The 20,465-nt window shown below is 45.8% G+C and overlaps 1 protein-coding gene across 50 annotated transcripts in view; it reads left to right on the top strand.

Moving 5' to 3' along the window:
• The window catches only part of CLASP1 (cytoplasmic linker associated protein 1), a 274,282-nt gene that overhangs the window by 231,270 nt on the left and 22,547 nt on the right, over positions 1 to 20,465 (top strand). For all 50 annotated transcript variants that reach the window (XM_081576019.1, XM_081576021.1, XM_081576032.1 and 47 more), the window contains 6 exons: positions 961 to 1,104; positions 1,620 to 1,726; positions 10,310 to 10,460; positions 14,705 to 14,951; positions 16,990 to 17,180; positions 18,985 to 19,113. In XM_081576019.1, coding sequence (XP_081432145.1) covers positions 961 to 1,104; positions 1,620 to 1,726; positions 10,310 to 10,460; positions 14,705 to 14,951; positions 16,990 to 17,180; positions 18,985 to 19,113 — 969 coding nt within the window. The remainder of the gene's footprint in view (positions 1 to 960; positions 1,105 to 1,619; positions 1,727 to 10,309; positions 10,461 to 14,704; positions 14,952 to 16,989; positions 17,181 to 18,984; positions 19,114 to 20,465) is intronic.

Genomic DNA, 20,465 nt, shown 5'->3' with positions numbered 1-20,465 from the left:
TTAGTACTTCCTAAAGTTTTCTTTTGGCATAGTTTTTCCAAGTCAAAACCCTTGTGACTAATTCCGCAGCCATTAAGCTAATAGCAGACACATAACCTATTAGGGAAGCCAGGGTCCCACTTGACTGCTGTTGCTCTAGCTGCTTGCTCTTCCTCACATGGCTGCTAGCAACCATGAGTCATCCTGCATGTGTTGTCTGTAGTAAAGAAAAGTAGAACGGTTTCCAAAAGGCAGAGGAGTAAATCTTGTTTGCTCAGCAAAGACTGTCTCTGTCCTCAATGCACAGATGTAAAAGTAGGAGTTTTCAGATGTACCTGAACTGTCTTTTCTTCTAGTTTTTCTTAGTCACTGGGAAAAGTAGTTTTATAAGACAAAGCAGTGGAGGCTTGTTTAGAAACTTGTTCTTTGCAGGGTATACTGGGAGCCTTCATCTGATTCTGACTTACTAGGGTGAACAATCTTAAGCCTTTTCAGATTTTTTGATTGTTTGACCCTAGTCCTGAAAACAGAGAAGTTGCAGGAGTTTATTGTTAACATGCTGTGGAAATCTGAGGCCAGTGTGTTCAGTGAAACCAGGGCTTATTTTCCATATCAAAATTAGGCTATTTATAATTGATGGTAGTGTTTTCTCTAAGTGCTTTTTGCTTTTGTTTTTTTTGTGCGTGGCACAAGGTGCTTTTTGCTTTTGTTTTTTTTGTGTGTGGCACAGATGTTATTATTTACTCATACAAAACAGTTTTTGTTTTAAAAATAATTTTAGAACTTCCCTGGTGATCCAGTGGTTAGGACTCAGAGCTTTCGCTGCCAAGGACCTGGATTCAGTCCCTGGTTGGGGAACTATTATAAGATCCTGCAAGTCATGTGGCTTGGCCAAAATAAATAAAAAACAATTTTAATGAGCATTTTGACCAAGATAGGCAATTGCGCGTAACACAAATTAATCATCTCTTCTGTTTCTAGGCAGCACAAATTGTGCTCATCTCTCTGTTTGAATTGAACACTCCTGAATTTACCATGTTACTTGGTGCCTTGCCAAAAACATTCCAGGATGGTGCCACCAAACTCCTGCATAACCACCTCAAGAATTCCAGTAACACCAGTGTGGTGAGTGCTTTGGTCGCAGTTGGTAACCGCCACTTACTCCTCATCTAGAACCTGCTCTAATGGAATAGCCAGTTTTCCTGTTCTCTTGCAGTAGATCGTTGGCATCCAGAGTGTGGAGGCCATGTCTGATCCTGCTGTATTCCCAGTGAATGAATCTGGTATTTAAACATGGCCTTTCTCTCAAGTCAGGTTGTTTAGTTAAACGTCTATGAAGTCATTCAGGCAGTTATTGAGGAACTTAGTTTTTTTTCACTCTGTAAAGATGCAAATGCTGGATTGTATCACATTACTCTAGTACAGCTGACAGCAGTCACTCAACTTCAGGATTGCCTATGGAACAGTTACCGATTTTCGGTTCATGTGCACTTAAAAAATGAACTTACGATTCTGCAAAAAAATCACCTTGATCCTATGCAAAATCTGCCATTTACATGTGGGTTCCAAGGCCAGGGGGAAAGTGGAACTGTGTTCTATATTTCTCTCTTGTGTGACGGAGCTCTTCTGCCTTCACTCAGGGCTCTCCAAGCAACACCATTGGCCGGACTCCCTCCCGACACCCCAGCAGCCGGACCAGCCCCCTGACCTCACCCACCAACTGCTCCCATGGTGGCCTGTCTCCAAGGTAAAGCCATTTCAACAGCAGTGAAGACACTAAAGCACCCCCATGTCTCTTCTAGCTAATTTCCAGATTATAGACTGAGCTTAATACCAAAAAGTGTATGGGGTACCTGGAGTCCACAGGTCCTAGTCTTAACTGTGTGATTTTGAGCAAAGCAGTTAACTTCTGTGGCAAAATGAGCAATTTCTGCTGAATGGTCTCTGAGAATTCTTCTAGCTCTAAACACTCTCTAGTACCTTAAAAATTTTAAAACCAAAAGTTGTATTTAGTCCTGTTTAACATAGAAACTCTTTAGCTATTGTGTGAGCAATAGCAGCACCTGAAGGTATTTGACTATCTAAGTAAAATCCTTTATAATTGTCCACACCGAGTCTGGGGTAGTTTCCAGCCAAGTGGCCGTCCCAAGCATGGTTGCTTTCATTCCAGGCTCATGGTTGAAGCAGAATGCTGCTCTGAGGAGAGATTGAGAGCCTGAGAACTAAAAATGGATCAACATTTTCAGATTCCTGTTGGGGCCAGCCAGGTGAACATCGGCCTTACAGAGTCTGAGGCAGTGACTTGAGAAGATACTTTGCCTCAAGATATTTAGATAACATTTCCATCTGACCAGAGCCTTTAGAAGTCTCTGTGTGATGGCTCTTGTGACTTCCTGGACTGTGTTGAAGTTTCTCATGGTCTCATTCATGGTGACCCTGTAGGCTGCAGTTTTTAGGAAAGAGCCAGTACCTGGACATGGAAGGGTCATACATGTGTGTTTGTTTCAAGACATTAGGACTTTGGGTTACTGACGCCAGGATCTTAAAATTAGAGAAAAATCTTATAAGTATACCATCCCCCTTTAAAAGTTACCTCTTTAGTTGGAAAATAACAATATGAAAGTGCCTTTCAGTTTAGATTTTTTTAATGCTCGAGAGTCTTCCAAACTCTGCTGTCCTTACTACTGAAGTTCTGTTCAGTTTCTCAAGTTATCATATAAATATTTTAGAAAATGTCAGATTTGTATTTTTCTCTTGGAGAAGCGAAATATTTTGTATACTTATAGTATCTCAGTGTTTATATTGCCTAAGGTCCCCCTGGCACTGTATTTAGGTAGACTGAAGTAACATTGTGTTTCCAAATTTGGTCTGTGTGGTCATGATTTCAGCAGGCTAATCTAATTAGACAGTTGAGACCAGAAAGTAATGAAAACATGTCTGACTTTTCCCAAGTGTGACTGAGACTCAGCCAACTTTTTATCTGTATCTAAATAAATGGTTTGTCTTAAATGACCCTAGTGTTGGCAGTAAAATCATAGAATTCTCTTCCTTGGTAGGAGAGAATTTGTGGAAAACCTGTATTCTCTATAAATTGTTGCTTTTGTTTAGAAGTAATACTTCTGAAACATTGACAAATCTGTTCTTCCATAATACACGGTTCATACTTATTTTTTAGTTATTTCACTAATAAGATTGCACATTCTTTAGGTAATAAAGGGTAAATTTCAGATTAAGTATTTTGTTATTATATGTGCTGATAGTTTAAGTGAAAGATTGAGGAGGCTGCTAGTATAAGCCATGAGAGCTAAGAACTGACTAGGTATTTTTAAACTTCATGGATCTCAAAATTATTTTTAAATTCTAATTTATTTTTCCAGGTCACCATTCATTCTTAACTAGCCTGATCTAAATTTTTACTGGTAGGGTTACCAGGTGAGTGTAAGAAATAAGAAGTTTTTTTTCAGTATTAAAAAGTCCAAGTGAGGCTGCAATATTTTCTTACCAACAAATTGTTCTTTAAGAAATTACTTAGTTATGTAGTTTCTTTCTTTCTTTTTAAGCAGAATATGCCCCAATCACTGTGTAACTAGCCAGAATGGCCTGAGCCAACTTGAACTCAACGGGAAAAATAATTTTTCTCACAGCTAAAACTGTCCAGAAGTAGAAAAAGCTGCCTCATGTCATCATATCATAGGAAATATTCAAATAAGCTGCATACTTTCTACCAGGAAATTTATGAAAGAAATGAACTCTTGCACTAATTAGGAGAATGTATTAGGTCACCACATTGTAAGTAGGCAATGGACAAATTCCACCAGATACAAATCTTGGTTATTTTTTTGAGTAGTGCTCTTGAAACATGTATTTTTCTATTCTGCTATTCTTTTGAATTATCTTGACCATTTGATGTTAGTTTTTTGTTCTTAAAGGGAACAGTTCTTGCCGGTTCTTCATTTTTAAGCCAATTTTGAGTATCAAAATGAACTTTTTTTTTTTTAAGCCCAAAAGTTCTACCCTCAGATTATGATGCTAATAAGAAGATAGTCTAACATGATGACACGTTTAATTTGAGTTGTGTTTTTTTTTAAACTGCTAGTGAGAAAGTCATTTTTATTAACCTGGTAACATTAGAGAAGCCACAGCTAACAGGTCAACCTTCTGTGGCAATTCCATACATCGGTAATCCTTTTCTGTGAGAAGGAAGAATTATTGTTTATTCCCAGTGAGCAAACAGACACACCTGGGTCTTTGGAGAGAAGACTTATGTTCTGAAGTGTTCCATAATTAAATATATGTTTACATTTTAGCTCAATTTAGTGGGATTGATGTTAAATGAAAAACAGAGTTGCTAGGGGCTTCAGCAATTACATGAAGTCTGTTCCCTTTAAGATAGAAAAAGCACGTGGCTGTCCTCACTTGAGTCTGCTCTGCGTTCTCAGTGAACATGCCTTAGGATGCTAAGTAGCTAACATCTGGTAACCAGCAATAAGAGGTTATTTTAGGCAGATTTTACACTCACTCCATCAGATGATCAGGAGTGTGCACCGACTCAAAGTGAGGATCAGCCTGGAGACGCCCTCCCACATTGAGGTGCTGGGGCATCTGCTTGATACAACCTTATGGCCAGAGCTCCAGCTTGAGGTGGTCGTCTGTGTCTTCTTGTGTCCCTGACTCAGCACGTGGCCTGGAGGATGCCTTTAGGGCCCTTCTGTGCTGCAGTGGCCACTCTCTCCACACCTTGGTTTCCTTATGACATGTGGGGCCACCACTGTCCTCAGCTGGATACGAGCCGTGGACCACTGCTCCTGAACTGTGATAAGTGCCAGGGCGGGTGTCCTGCTCTGCAAGAATGCTGCCCTAGTCCTGTGGCCCCTACCCCGTGGCCTCCTATAACATCTACAGGCAGCTCAGTTTACACCGTTCCCATGTTCCTGGGTCTATTGAATTGCACCAGATGCTAGAACTCAGGCGGGGCCTCTGCATGCCCATCACTTGCCAGGTGAGGAGTGCCTGTGCTCAGATGCACTTTAAACTTCGTATCAGGTCACATGAGCAAGGGGCTTAGGTTTTCTATCCCTCCTGTCTGAACCAGCCAGTGGGTTGTGCTCCCCCATCCTCTCATGGTGCTGTTCTCTCAGGAGGAAGTTACTCATGGCACCTCTGGACCCCATCTGAGAGTCCCGGTGGAGGAGCATGTTGTTCCTTGCCTGAGTGTTCTGGTGGGTGGTACCTTCTCTGAGACTTTCTGCTGTTGTTCACTTGGTCCCATTTGATTCAGGCCCATAATTCCTCTTTGGGTTCCTTCTAAAATAACTGATTGCGTTATCTGAAAGTAAACATCTGTGTGTTTTTTTTGCATGTAAGCACTTGTAATTTCCTTTACACACACACACACACACACACACACACACACTCCTGTATACTTGGCATCTCATGTGATTTAAAAATGTAAATACAGGACTGAATGGAGAAGGAATGAGCAGTCTTGATGGAGGACCAAATTGTAAAATAAAGTTGGTCCTTTTCCTCTGAATGGTGAAGTGTGAATTTGGGTAGAACCTTGTCCAAAAGCGATGAGACTGTAGGACACGTAGAATATAGTGCCTCCCTGCCCCCTGTGCCTGTTCTGTGTCTCTTTCTGACTCTCCTCTTCTGATCACTGCAGTCGGTTATGGGGTTGCAGTGCCGATGGGCTGTCGAGGCACCCACCTCCCTTTCCTCAGCCTAACTCCATCCCCACCGCTCCCTCCCACAAGACTCTCAGGCGCTCTTACTCTCCCAGGTAACAAGCCACTTGTCCCACTTGTCTGAGGTGTCACAATATTATTGCACTTCCAAGGTCGTCTCAGGTCTCTGGGGAAGCCTCTCCGCCGCCTCCGGCCGAGACCAGCAGGGTAGAGCCTTGGTGAGAAGTGTGAGCAGGTGCGTGACCTCGGTCAGAGCTCATGAGGATGGCTCCTACTTTGCCCCTAGGGCAAGGAACAGTTGCATCACCTGACCACATTCATCAGCATCTTCACTTGTGAGCCCTCAGCCCAGGGCAGTGCTCAGCCTCCTAAAGGTGCCTGCACCATGCACTGTGTCCCCAGCTGGCTGCCTGGGCCTGCCCGGCGAGCAGCACCCAGGGCCTGCTCCTTCCCATGTTGCACCTGGGGCCTCGGTCCTGCTCTCAGTGGTGTGGGCTGATGTCTTTCCTGCTGTCCCACGTGTGGTAATAGTCTGAAGACTGAAACCCAGAAAGGCAGCCCCAAGAAGTCGCTCCCTGTTATAGCTCATTAAAGGGGCTGCTCCAAGCAGGAGAGCTGTGGGGTCCCCACAGTCTGCCAGTGGAATGCGACAGATCAGGTGAAGAATCCATGGTATGAACGGAGGGTCCATGTATTCCTGCAGTTACCTGTTTGAGGGTCTCTTAGGTGCTTTTTATAAAGGTCGAAAGATCAGAGAATCCCTTCCCTGTTGGCTCCTGATACATGAGCAGAGTACAGGGCAGCCTGCTTCCTCCATGCTATGTGAGATGAGTCTTGCCTCTGTGACAGGACAGGGTTAAGACAAAACAGAAAAGAGGTGTGTTACTTTAGAATGCCTTGGAGATTGCACAGATGATTTACATTCTTACCTCTATATCCTCAGCATAGTGAACAAGTAAACAAGTCAGCTAAATATTGTAACATTTTCCTTTTGAAACTTGCGCAGCTCTGAAAGTAACTCCTAAAGTGTGCAGATGCTCCTGTTATGAGGTATAGATGCACAAGGGCGGGCAGGGGCATGTGGACGGTGAGGCAGCTGCCATCCTCAGTGCAAATAAAGCATGTCACTGCAGTTTGTTAAAGGTTGGTCATGCCTCGAAGTATAAGACCAGTTTATTGACTGTCTCCCAATATACTGACCTGTGTGTGTTACTGGGCACCAAGCTTCAGCAATCAATCTTCCCATCTAGCCATGAAGACCGCCCTCCAGAGGACATCTGTTCTGAATCACCTTTCACACTTGGGTACACAAACAAGTACCCAGTACTTTAGCTAATCTTCACAAATGGCTAAAATTTCTGTTAACGTTGGAGGGAGAGAGAGTGGACCAGAGACATTGACACTTAGAAAACCTATCTGTTACGAAAGAGGAAATCTGTCTGTCTCTCTGCCAAAATCCTACTGATGTCATGAACAGAAACAATTGTCCTTATTCATACCTAGTATTTCTTTCCTACACATGACAGAGAAGAACGTCTCAGAAGGCACACTTCTGTCCCAGCTTCTCTTTTCTTGGTGACCCAATCTCACGCACTCCACCCCCACCTAAGCTCTGCATCCTTCTCAGCAGGGTGAGTCCAGAACTTTATTCTGCCTGGGTATCGAGTGCCCTGGCCAGACCTCGAGTCAGTGAATAGTGACCGATCGAGCAACTTTTCCTAATCTAAAGAACCCTATGAAAATCTTTCTGGAGTCTAATCACAGTGTTTATAGATGACTAAGACCTGGCCTTTGACCTAAGAGATTATACCTCCAAGCTAAAACAAGACAGAATGTGGGGGCAGGTGACAGACTGGGAGTTACCTCCCCAGTGTTTTCTAAGTAAAGCTGCTGCATCCCTCTTGCTGTCCCCTTACATGTACTGCTTGTAGGGGTCACATCACCTGTGATTCCCTGATGACAGCATCCACAGAGGGTTCCTTCTTCCTCACGCAGTAAGGGCTCATGGGTATTGACTTGAAAAAACACAATTGCCAGAACATGAAATGGCAAGGAAAGCAGCCTTATCTGTTTCCCTTTAGAGGAAAATAATCCTGTCTCTCACCTGGAGCTCACGGTTTCCGCTTCATACCAAGGAGATACTTCAAAGCTCAAGCTAGTGAGTCTCAAAGTGTCACTGCAGATTGTAGTTGGCTGTGCCACAGGTTCTCCTAAATTGGAAGTCCGAGTTGGTTTACTAACTAAAAGTAAGAATGAGGACCATTAACTGGCAGAATCCTTTATTTTCCTACTTTAAAAAAGAGGCTACTATCATGCTAAAGTTATATGACTGAAACGAATTATTTTTAAGGAAGTTCAGGTTAAAAATAATGGGGTGAACTACGTGAAAGCCAACATCTTCTGAAGCGACATGGAGAATAATATTGTGACATCCCTTAAAAGCTGAACGTTCCCCAGACTTCCTCCTGTCCATCCCCGCATTCTTCCCATGTTTTTTCCTTTTGCATGGGCTGTATTATTCTTTTTGATTGTTGTTGTTAAACGTATTTTAAGGCATCTTTTGACATCTTACATACATATTTTTTTGTTTAAGTCATAGTCAGTCTTTATTTATAAAACATAGTGTACTGGCCAGATGTATAAATGCCTTTGCTCACACATGAGCTAGTGTGGTGGTGTTTTAGAAGGAGGGGTGGATGGTGTCAGGGAGCCCCTGGGCTCTACAGTCACACTCCCTTCACATTAAAGCAATATTGCCTTAGATAACCGTATGAACTTAGAGGGGGTTGAAATCTTGAATTCTGTTCAAGTTTTTGATTCTGCCTCCTGTCAGTGTGTTCATGGAGTCTTAACTGTAAACGTGTTGAAGTTCACGTTTCTTTTTGTTTGATGCCAGAGCCAGTCTTTGAGTTGGCATGTGTTTTTGTGAACTCTCCAAGTACAGTTAGAGTGTTTTCTTTCATTCATCAGAATAGAAGGATACGTTCTCCCTGGGCCAGAAGGTTGCAAAGACAGTAAATTCATCTCAGAGAGTAAATTCAGATCTTGTGCTCTCACAGGACCCATCCAGTCTTAGAAACCACTCGGGTCATTACAACTTCCAACCAGTAGAGGTCTGGCTAATTCAAGTGAGAACTGTTCAAGTATTGTTCATCTGCCCAAACCTTAGACAACAGCAACAACAAAAAAGTGTGTGTGTTGAGGGGAAGGTTGGTAAACATGATTTGTGTTTAAGTTACAGGAAACTTTCTCCCTAACAGAATGTACAGGTCTGGCTGTATTGCTCTTGGGGGAAGAGTGGTTCCCACCAGTGGATGACTGGTTTCAGTTATTTCTCTTCTGAAGAACAGAGAGATTGCTGTTCTTTAGTCCTTAATAATGAATGCCGTTGAATGCTTATTTATATACAGCCAAGGATTCTCTTTGGACTTCCCTTGTGGCTCAGCTGGTAAAGAATCCGCCTGCAATGCGGGAGACCTGGGTTCAGTCCCTGGGTTGGGAAGGATCCCCTGGAGAAGGGAAAGGCTACCCACTCCAGTATTCTGACTTGGAGAATTCCATGGACACAGTCCATGGGGTCGCAAAGAGTCGAACACGACTGAGCGACTTTCATTTTCAAGGATTCTTTTAATGTCCCTGGCAATTCTCAGTTATGACTCAAGACTTTGTGCAAATTAAATTAGACCAACTCATCTGATCTTTTCTTGAATACTTTCTCGGGACAAGTGACGTTTAAGTAACAGTTTTTCAGCTTGGCTCCCCCAAATAATTTGCAGGGAGGGAAGGTGATGGTTTTGTTCTTAGGATCTTCTGTCTCAGTGTACTTTGCAAACATCTAAAGGGCACTCTGTTGTACACTGCATTATACCAGGAGGATTTTTGCCTTATTCTGTGTTTTGCTGTGCTAGATGTCTCAATGGACAACAGCTGATGTCACTTTTCTGTAAGGGACAGATATTTCTTGCTTTTTGAAGTGCTTTTAAATGTTCATCTGGAAGTGTGACTCATCTTTATAAGATCTGCTTTTGTTGTAAAACTCTCAGTGTCTGCATCTAGAAAAGTTTGGTTGTGCAAGCAAATTCCTGGGTCAGATGGAAGAGTGTCAGGAGTGCATTGGTGGATCTGACTTTGAGTCATTCTCTACTCTGGGGTTTCATTTTTACAGGTTTCAGATACTGGTAAGCAAAATCCAGCCTTGTGCGGTCATGTGCTTCGGTCCTTTGAAATTTGTCTGTAACACTAGCTTTCTTTTCATTTATTTGTACATTTGAGACCAGTAACAACCAAACTACTTTTTTCCATCTTCAAGGTATGAAAGTTATTTTTCCACATCCATTACCTCGTGCATCATCACTGATTGTCACTCTTTGAGTTCTTGCATTCTCGTGGTTGCTGTTTTCCCACTGCACTGGCTCTTATTGAGTGCTGATGTCGTGTGTTTGGGGCCAGATCTGACGAGGAAGATGTGTAATTAAGTTGTCCAGTGGTGGTGCTCTAACAAAAGATGTCTCCTTATCATTCCAAATCACCTAAAGAAACTATAATTGCATCTTATTCTGTAAATTATTAGAAGTAATTTTTACCCATACCACAATTTTATGCGTGTGCCTCAATTTAAGAAATAAAATATTTTTGATCTTTAGCATGCTGGACTATGATACTGAGAACCTGAACTCTGAAGAAATCTATAGTTCTTTGCGTGGAGTGACAGAAGCCATTGAAAAGTTTAGTTTTCGAAGCCAAGAGGATCTGAATGAGCCCATTAAAAGAGATGGCAGAAAGGACTTCGATATTGTGAGTATCCGCAGGCTGACAGAGGGAGGGCTGTGTATAGTCACCACCCAGAGTGGTAGGGACCTCTGTGTCCATCCAGGGATAGTCCTGAACACTGAGCACTGGGATTACTGAACCCCAACATAATTTTTATCTCATAGTTAGAATAGTATGATTTTAAGAGGCCCAGGGCAACTTTGTGAAATTGCAGTAGCCCTCAGCTATCTTTGTGAAGAATGTTAAATGCCCTTTTTCTCAGTTGGCTTCCATTATCCTGGACATGTTTATGTTCCTCTGATGTGATAACAACAGTCAGCCTGCAGCCGACGCCAGCGTGGCGCTCCAGGAGCTGCAGTCTCCTGTGGAGGCAGGCAGAGTGGCAGGAAACTGTCCTGGGGGGAGGAACAGTCAGGGCCAGTCTGTGTGCTCAGGATGAACCTACAGAGGAGATGATTTCACCTTCTGAGCATGAATGTTGCGAGCTGCTTGTCAGGTCAAGGAGGAGGTCGTAGTCCTAGAGAAGTCTGGGAGGAGGCAGAAGGATGGAGGTGGACACAGGAGGATGTCCCCCGGGGGGTGGCGGCAGTGGACATGGTGGGCATGCCCTGGATTGGGGAGAAGGAGCTGCACGGGCTTCTCTGGAGTTTACTGTAGAATCGCTGAAGGATTTTTTAACCAGGGAAGTGGCATGGTCACACATACATTTTAGAAGGATTGCTGAGACTCTAAGATGGAACATGACTCCAGAGGAAGTTGAGTTGGGTAGCTCATGAGCAGAAATAGAAGAGCCAGAGTCTCTGGCAAGGACTGTTGAGGAGGTGCTGCTGCAATTCAGTGAGATAATATGGGGGGTGGGGGAAAGGTACATACGAACCCCTTTGGAACATAATGAAACGTTGACGCAAACAGCCATTAGGCTTTCAGACATACCAGTCTGGCATTGAGGCTCATGATTTGGGCTGATGGTGGAGGCTTGAGAGACATTGACTAGTAGCCTGATGGTAACTAAAGAAAAGCAAGTGAAATTAGCCAAGTGGAGGGAAGGACAAAATCCTAAGGAGCCTCAACACTAAGGGAAAGAAGAAAAGGAGTCAAGAAGGACCAAAGACAGGCGGAGGGGAGTGTGGCGTCATGGGATCTGAGGGGAACTTCCAGGAAGGACATTCCAGCCAAAAGGGTATCAAATTGATATAATGTACCAAGTTAAGAAAGTTAGATTTTTTTGTTAAACATGATTAGTATTAGGAGTTTCACTTTCTTTTTTTAATGTCTGAAGTTTTTAAAACCCTTTTATAAATAATTTTTTCATTATATTAATAATGTATGTTTTACTTTTAGAAGAGAGTTACAAAGAGAAAAAAATCATCTGGGACTTCTCTGGTGGAACAGTGGCTAAGACTCTGTGCTGCCAATGCAGGGGGCCTGGGTTCAATCCCTGGTCAGGGATCGAGACCCCGCATGCCACAACTAAGGCCTGGCACGGCCAAAATAAAACAATTTTTAAAAAAAATTATCTATGAAACATCATATACCAAGAGAAAACTCCTGTTCAGTCTTCTATGCATATATTTATAAATTCTTTTTTATCTTAATTATGTTAGGACAAGATCTTTTGGGCAGGGTGTGTAAGAACCAGTGCATCCCAGCATTGGTTCTACCAGGTGTATATCTAAAGGAATTGAAAGCAAGAGCTTGAACAAATATTTGTGCACCAGTGTTCAGAGTGATGTTAGTCATAGTAGCACAAAGGTGGAAGCAATCCAAGTATCCATCAACAAATAAATGGATAAACAAAATGCAATATGTACATGCATAGAGTATTGTTCAGCCATAAAAAGGAATGTAATACAATGTGTGTGTTAGAACATGAATGGACCTTGAAAACATCATGCTAAGTGAAATCAGCCAGATAGAGAAAGACAAAAATACTGTGTGATTCCACTTACATGAGGTCCCTAGAGTAGTCAAATTCATAGAGACAGAAAGTAGAACAGAGACTACAGGGCTGGAAGGGCCAGGGAATTATTACTTAATGGGTACAGAGTTTTGGTTGGGTAAGATGAAAAAGTTTTGCCCAAAATATGAAATAGTGGTAATGCTTACACACCATTGTGAATGTATTTAATGTAACTGAGTTAGATACTTATGAATGAACTGATTTAAATGATTTGACATGTATGTCATATATACATACACACAGTTTTTGTGTTTTTTTACTACAATTAAAAAAAAAAGCCACAAATGCATAGGCATAAAATGAGAGTGATGTATCTTATCGACAAGCACAAATAAAAATTTTGCCACAGGAATCACCAGTGCGGTCTGGCTGCCTGGAAATGTTTCCTCCACTGTTCTGTAGTCGCACGTCTGACTTGAGGAAAGTGACCATTTTGCTCTTTCCACTGCAGTCAGCCACACTTTCTCTGCTAACCTGTAAAGGGTGCCAGACAGGCCAGGGTACTCAGAAGAAAGGACCCCCTGAGAATGGAGGCAGTCATAAACATGACACAAGGGCCAGGGGACCAAAGGTTTAATTAGTTTTAGACAAAACTCGGAATATATTAGGAAAACATGTTCAGAAAATATTAAAGAGCTGTTCTTTGACCAGCATAAAGACCAGCTCTGAGAGTCAGAAACACATGAGGGAAGAGCTATCTGCCTGAGGGATGCTGAATTCTCTGTAGGTAGAGATCTCCTCACTGTGGGGAATATATCAGGGGACTCGCGGGTGGTAGAACTGTAATAAGAGTGGGGTCGTGCACAGCCCCTAGCCCATGGCTGTTTGCTGTGCCCTGCTACCTGTACCTCATTACCAGGCAACAGTTTCTGCGAGACCACTAATGGTCGCTCAGCCATTGGTCAGTGCTACAGTAGACCCCTCCCCCAAGCAAGGAACTATCAGTGAATGACCTTCAGTGGCCCATTCAGCCAGTGGTCAGTGGAATGGTAATGGGCAGGTGGAGAGTGGATACCAGCCTTCCCCCTCCAGGGCCCGCCAGCTCACCCGGCCTTGAGGTGAGCTAGGGAGTGGGGGCACCCAGGGGACATGCTGGGGACTGCGTCCTGCAGGGCTCCAGAGCCCTCACCAAGGCCACCCACTGGCTTGAGGCGGCCATGAACCTCTCCCCATCCCCACCTCTGTGACCTAATGGCAGCGGACATCTGTATAGGACTCACTCTGCAGGACCTGGGCCCCACCATCTGGGCAACCTGAGGGGCTTGAGGGCCAGTTGGGTCCTCGGCACCTGGCTCCCTCAGTGATGACAGCTGGACAGAGTCTGAGGACCTGGCCATAAGGGAGCTGCCAGCTGAGTTCTGTCTCCTCTTAGCAGGACTTGGACCTCAGAGGATGAAAGTTGTGCCTTGGGACCTCGCCCTTTCTTGTCAGAACAGAGAATAGGGAACTTAGGGAACTAAGGGAACAAGGAACTAAGAGTAAGAGTGCTTCAACTAAAGATCCTGCATGCCACAACTAGCACCCGATGCAGCCGAATAAATATTAAATTAAAAAAAAAAAAAACAATAACATTCATTTGGTGGAGTTTTACAGGAACATCATTACATGACCTGATCTCAAGATCAAAGGATTTGACCCCAACAAGTTTGCAATAACTGTCCACGCCCCTCCCTCATCTTTCCTAGAAAAGAGATTTGCTGAAAGCTTTGGGGAGTTTCGGGGGTTTTTAAGGCAGGAGCCACCCGTCTCCTTGCTTGGCCCTGCAGTAAACCTTTCTCTGCTCCAGACCCTAACATTTTGCTGCTGTTTGGCCTCACTGTACATCAGACACACAGACCTGCATTTTGGTAACAGGGCCACTGTAGATCTCCAGAGGGTCATCAGGGGAGCACCCATCTATGGTGGTGTGTCCGGGTGTCAGTGAGAGAAAACCCTTCCTATTGGTGGTAAAAGTATTCTGCTGGGGTGTTGGGACCTGAGGTTCCTTGAGAACTGGGGGTTTCAGGTATACAGCTTGCCTTCTCCAGGGGCTCCTCAGAAGTTCACGGCGCTAATCTCAAAAATATTTGTCGAATTAGTCATCCAGTACCAAGTAAAACAGACATTCTTTGTGAACTAAGGAATGGTTAGATGAAAACATAAGTCTGTTCTGTCCTTTTTGAGGTCACTTAGGAGTTAGATATTTACAAATGGAAACACTAACAACTGTACTTGTATCAGCAGCCAGATTTCAGGTGAGAAATCTCTGGCTCTGCTAATACTTGTGAAGATTTAAAGACAAAGGAACTGACGGTGTGCTGTGCCCCAGGTGTCCCGTGACGGCGGCATCGCCTCCCCTGCCACCGAGGGCCGGGGCGGCAGCGAGGTGGTGGAAGGAGGCCGGACGGCTCTGGACAACAAGACCTCCCTCCTCAACACCCAGCCCCCTCGTGCCTTCCCGGGGCCGCGGGCGCGGGACTATAGCCCCTACCCCTACTCGGACACCATCAGCGCCTATGACAAGACAGCCCTGAAGGAGGCCGTGTTTGATGACGACATGGAGCAACTGCGAGATGGTGAGTCTCTCCCGGCTCGATGCCACTGGCAGGGCAGCTCCGAGCACACAGAGCATGTGGGATGGAGCAGAGGCCTGCCTTGCTCCTGTCATGTGCCCAGGAGCAGGGGGCACATGGAGGGCCTGTGGGGAAGGCTTTGTGAAGAATCAGGCCTCCAGCTGGTGGTGTGAGGGCAGGCGTAGGTAATGGGGAGACCGACCATTTGGTGTCTGGTGGGTGTGTCCCCATCCTGGGCTGTGGCCAGGTGTCCCAGAGCCCTGCAAGGAGACTGCCTGCTGGTCTCTCACGGTACTGGTCCTGTGGTTGGGGAAGGGATCTAATGTGCCCTGGGCACCTGCTGGCTGTGTGCTGGCTGTTGAGATAGAGAGATCCTTCCCATTGTGCCAAGTAGGAAACTGAGGTTCAGAAAGGTAGAGTTACTTGCCCAAAGCAGGACATACTTGATACAGAACAGAACTGCTCTGGGTGTTTTTCTGACTCTTGTGTTAAGACCAGTGTCCATTATTGAGTAACGAGTGAGTGCATATGTGTTGATAGGATAGTCATTTTACTTGGAACCTAATTTTTCCTTTTTTCACCTCACTGTCATGTTCATATGTTTTAATTAATTTTAATTCGTTTTTAAAAATTTTATATATGTATACTGTTTCCAAGCCTGTTATTTTTGTTGTTTTTCAATTTTGAGTGAAGACTTCAGTTAGAACCTTAAATCAGAATTCTAAGCAGTTAGCATTCAGCGAAGGCCTCCTGTGTGTCAAGAAGGATGTGGCTTGCTAGGGACGCAGAAATGAGAGACAGCCCCAGGCCCCAAGGCTTAAGGCCTTTCCCCTTTCCCTTAGGGGAAGCAGATTCACTGTGGTGGCAGACGTAGAGGAGAGGGCTGTGTTACCAGTGGACGCTGAACTGGAGGGGAGGGGAGCAGGAAAGGAAGAAAACGGGGCTGTCCGTGTGCCAAGCAGTGATGGGAGCACTGTCCGAAAGCACAGGTAGCTTCAGGGATGTGAGAGTGTGGCCCCTTGCCTGTGGATTGCTGCTTGCTGGTGGGGAGCAGCTCAGTCTACCCAGCTGTCTGCTGGGCAGGAGGCTAGCAGTAGAGGGCTTACTTGGATTTGCACTTTCTGGGAGTCGTGGATCGTTTCCCTTCATTACTTATAGGATTGATACAGTGTTTAACTTACCCAGTTGCCGGTCTTATTTAAGACAGACAAGACGAGGATGTCGGCTATAGTTAAGCCACCAACTGTATACTAAAAGGCTTAAAGGAAAAGGTGGGATAGCAGGGGAGAAACGAGAGGGTTCTTTAAGACATCGGCTTCCTTAGTGTTTGTTCTTTAGTCTTAGAAGGTTAGAAGCTTAAGAAGAGTACAAATTTAGGTTTCTAATGGTTTGTCTTTGTGTTTCATCCATTCTATTTAAAGTGAGTACTTAAGAATATTGAGGTCTCTTAAAAGAACATGTAAAGAGAAAGGGTATGTTCCTCTGCTGTACAGAAGACCATGGTCAAGTCCCCACAGACAGTTACACTGCATGATGTCGGCAGACCTTGCAGTCTATGAATAGATAGTCTATGGGTTGCCTGGACCCTGTGATCCATGTGTGTTTACGCTCTGGACACTGGAACAGGGAATGAATATTGACGGATCAGATGTGGTAGTGGAGGGCCTTGAGGAAACTGTGCGCTCAGAGGGTCTGAGAGTAGTGAGGGTGTCCCTGATGGGGCCTGGCTGAGGCCGGGTGCAGGGAGTGGAGCTGGGAAGAAGACAGTCCAGGAGTGGCTTTTGGGGGGTTCTTCTTGTTTGTCTGAAATAGGAGGGTAAAAAAGTCAAGCCGAGTAGAGGCACTACCCGTTGGTCCCTGAGTCCTAGATGCCTCTTTCCACATCTATTTTCACCATTGAGCTGGTGAGGGTACCTGCTGAGGGTGTGGAGTGAGGCCAGTGCCACAGGGCGGGGTGTGGGCCAGTGGGGACCTCCCAGAGGCTGGAGAGCAGGGCGGGGTCCTGTCAACAGGGCTGAGCATATGTCTTGTGTCCCCCAAGTGCCCATTGATCACTCGGACCTGGTGGCAGACCTCCTGAAGGAGCTGTCCAACCACAACGAGCGGGTGGAGGAGCGTAAGGGCGCGCTGCTGGAGCTGCTCAAGATCACGCGCGAGGACAGCCTGGGCGTCTGGGAGGAGCACTTCAAGACCATCCTGCTGTTGCTGCTCGAGACACTCGGGGACAAGGATGTGAGCTTCCCGCCTTCCCATCTGTCCCGGTGCCCCAGGGGTCCCAGCTCCCCTCCACTCTCTGTGCCACCCTTCCTGTCCCCGGGCCCCGGCTCCCCTCCACTCTCTGTGCCACCCTTCCTGTCCCCGGGCCCCGGCTCCCCTCCATTCTCTGTGCTGTGCTTCCTGTTGACACCCAGACAGTTCTCAGGTTTTCTGAGCCTCGGTTAGTAAGGCGGCATTCTTACTGGAGACAATCCCCATCCTGGCTTCGGTGTGGGGTTTTCTGTAATAGGGTTTGTAGTCGTTGAGGGAAACTTGTTCCTGCTTCAGGTCACTTTCACAAAATGTCTTAAGACTTTGATAATGTAGAATGTGAAGGTTTATTTTAATAATGGGCTTTTTTTCTTAGGAGTTTTCTTTATGTTTCCTATGCAGTTGAGAAATGAGACATTTGTTTTTGGAAGACCCACTAAATGCTGCCTTCCCTGGGGTTCCCTCTTGGTTCACCATTGCATATGTTAGTGGTTCCAGCAACAGATTCCAAATGCAGAGATTATAACTATTTTCTGTTATCTTCCATTGTTATTTTTAAAATAGAAAGCCTTCTCCACACTGTGACATTTGAACATGACGAACTAGGCATTTGCACCCGGCCTGGTTCGTCATCTGCACGTGGTACCTCTTAGATGACCCTTCCAGGGGTGAGCACCCTGATCAGAGGCCGCCTCCCCCCTGCCCCACCCCTACCCTGTGTGGCTGCTGTCTTGTGTGGCAGTAGGAATGAGTGTTGAGACTTCCCTGAATTATCCTCTAGAAGTAAGAATCCATCTCTGTGCTCTGGGCTTCGAGTAGGCCAGCAGAAACACAAGTGCAATAAGTGTGGTGAGCAACTTAGGGACAGGACCAGACAGATTTCAAGGAAGTTGGCTACTGCCGAGGGTCGAGGTCATGCCAGGGTCACACTGATGGTGACTTTAATGGAAGACAGGTGAGCAGAGGCTGGTGAATGTCATGGTGACTCCACTGGCTCTCTGCTGCTTAGATTGAGTGGTTTGGCGTAGGGCGAATAAAGGTGGAAGGACTGTGATGAAAGATCTGTCTTCATTTTTCTTAAAACAAAGTATGTATTGGCTCCTGGAGTCCTTGTACTGGTTGGGCTTTGTCAGGAGAGCAGCGATGTCATGGAAAGGGCAGGGGGTGGTGTGTGAGTGTGTGGATTGTGCAGGTGAGTGACAGAGAATCAGGATGTACCGTTTGGCTCTATTTGGTGTAAACTGCATCCTCTTTTGTTGAGATTAGGCGTCTGTTTGGAATGGCTTTCCTCCAGACGCATGACTCGAGCTTTAAGCAGCTCTGCACATGTTCCCCTCCCCCATGACCTGCTCACCTCGAAGGTCAGGAGAATCGACAGATCTGCACTGTCCTGGTAGGAAAGTCCACTGTCTGCCAGGGCAGGTTGATAAGATGTGTAGGTCCTCTTCATCTATTCTTTTATGTATTTTACAGATGTGTACCTAACCCTCAGAAAACCTGAAATCCCCTGGGAGATTGATATGAACTTAATCATCCTGATGCGGGCCTAACTTGGCTCATTCGGGAAGCCATCCTGGGGTCCCTCTTAGGTGCTGGGTCCCAGCACAGCACCTGCCCTCGTGGAGCTGGCTGGCTGGGGAGCCTGTATCCAGTCAGCCTGGCATTCGTATCGCAGCGCCTGGAGGTGCCAAGAAAGCCCAGGCCTGGGACCTGATGTTGGGCCCTGCTGACCGTGTGCGCAGGGAGGCGCTGGAGCCGTTTGCTCATGTCTCCTTTCCTCTCGCCCCAGCATTCCATCCGAGCACTGGCTCTCAGAGTGTTGCGGGAAATCCTGAGAAACCAGCCGGCGAGGTTTAAAAACTACGCAGAGCTGACGATCATGAAGACGCTAGAAGCCCACAAAGACTCCCACAAGGAGGTGAGCCGGGTCCAGGGTGCACACCCCTACGTCCGTCCTAATGTCTGAGCAGTGGTGCAGAGCCAGTGCCCCTGCAGGTTCCCACAGCTGGGCTCTCACTGCTGTCCAGCGGGCTGGCCCCCTCCCTGCAGTCAGGACCAGGGATGGACCCTCGGCCAGGTTCTCGCCCTCAGAGCCCTGCTTTCCTTGGTGGCTGTCATCACATGTTGTCCCCAGGGGAGTTAGGTGAGACTGGCATGTTCAGGTGTCCCCGCCTCCCCTGGCAGTGTGCTCCACTCTGTGGGCTCTGGGGCCCGTGGCAGCTCTGCCCACTCCACCAATTCCTGGATGTGAGAAACTCACTCTGCTGGTGTTCCTGCTCCTCAGGCCTGTCCCAGAACACGCATTTCTGGGCTTGGACTTGTGTGTAGATGGTGGACAGTCCAGGCATTGTCCAGTCGCTTGTTACTGGCACTGTCCAGGTACCTATTACTCCGAGTCCTTTGAGTATCGAGGGGCCGCCCGAGTGGGGAGGTGCGTGGGGCTGTCCTAAATGAAAATGATTTCAGTGCCACCCTTCCAGTAAAGTTCACTATGGACAACAACCATTTATTTAGAGGTTTAGGAAACTTGATGTGACAATGGGTTTGACCCCTAAGTGAGACATAATCATGTGGTCAATTCAGTCTTGGCTGCTGTGTGACTCTCGTGAGCACAGTCATGGATTAAAGGAATTGTGATTAGAGCAGTTCTTATATTCACAGCAAGAATCAGACCCTACATCGTGGTGTTTTTTCTGTTCAGCAGTTACGTGACTCCTACTGAACAGAGACAGTCTGGCCTCCTCAGATTCCCACACAACTGTAGGCTCAGCGAGGCTGAGGCTGCTGCTCTGTCCAGGCGTGTCTTCACCCAGCAGTCCTAGCAAAACACAGGGGTATAAGCAATAGGTGTGTGTGCAAACCACTAACGTACACTTCTAAAGTCTGGCTCAGTGGCCTGATGGTGATCATCATAACTCACATTTGAACAAAACACTTTGCACTTACAATAACTCTTTTGAAACAATGTAAAGACCAGATTAGCTGAGGGCAGTCAACACAATTGTCAAGGACCAGATAAGCTGACAGTGGTCAACATAATTGTTCCCAGGTGAGGAAGAGGGTCCAGGAGTTCCTGTCCTTTGTCAGGTGATGCACATGTGGCAGCTTTTGGCAGAACCAAGATGCAAACTAGGTCTTGTGTCTTTTAAGGGGCAAACAGGCCCATGCTGACTTTTGTTTTAAACCATAATAGCCTCTCCTTAATGAGAATACATGATCAAAAAATGAAATAAAATAGGTGATCTCTTACATTCATATGATATCAGTTGT

Source organism: Giraffa tippelskirchi, chromosome 3, assembly GCF_054371585.1.
Source record: "Giraffa tippelskirchi isolate mGirTip1 chromosome 3, T2T-mGirTip1v1.2.pri, whole genome shotgun sequence".
Lineage (NCBI taxonomy): Eukaryota > Metazoa > Chordata > Mammalia > Artiodactyla > Giraffidae > Giraffa > Giraffa tippelskirchi.
Note: the sequence above shows the minus strand (reverse complement) of the source record. Positions and strands in the feature narration are given on the sequence as shown.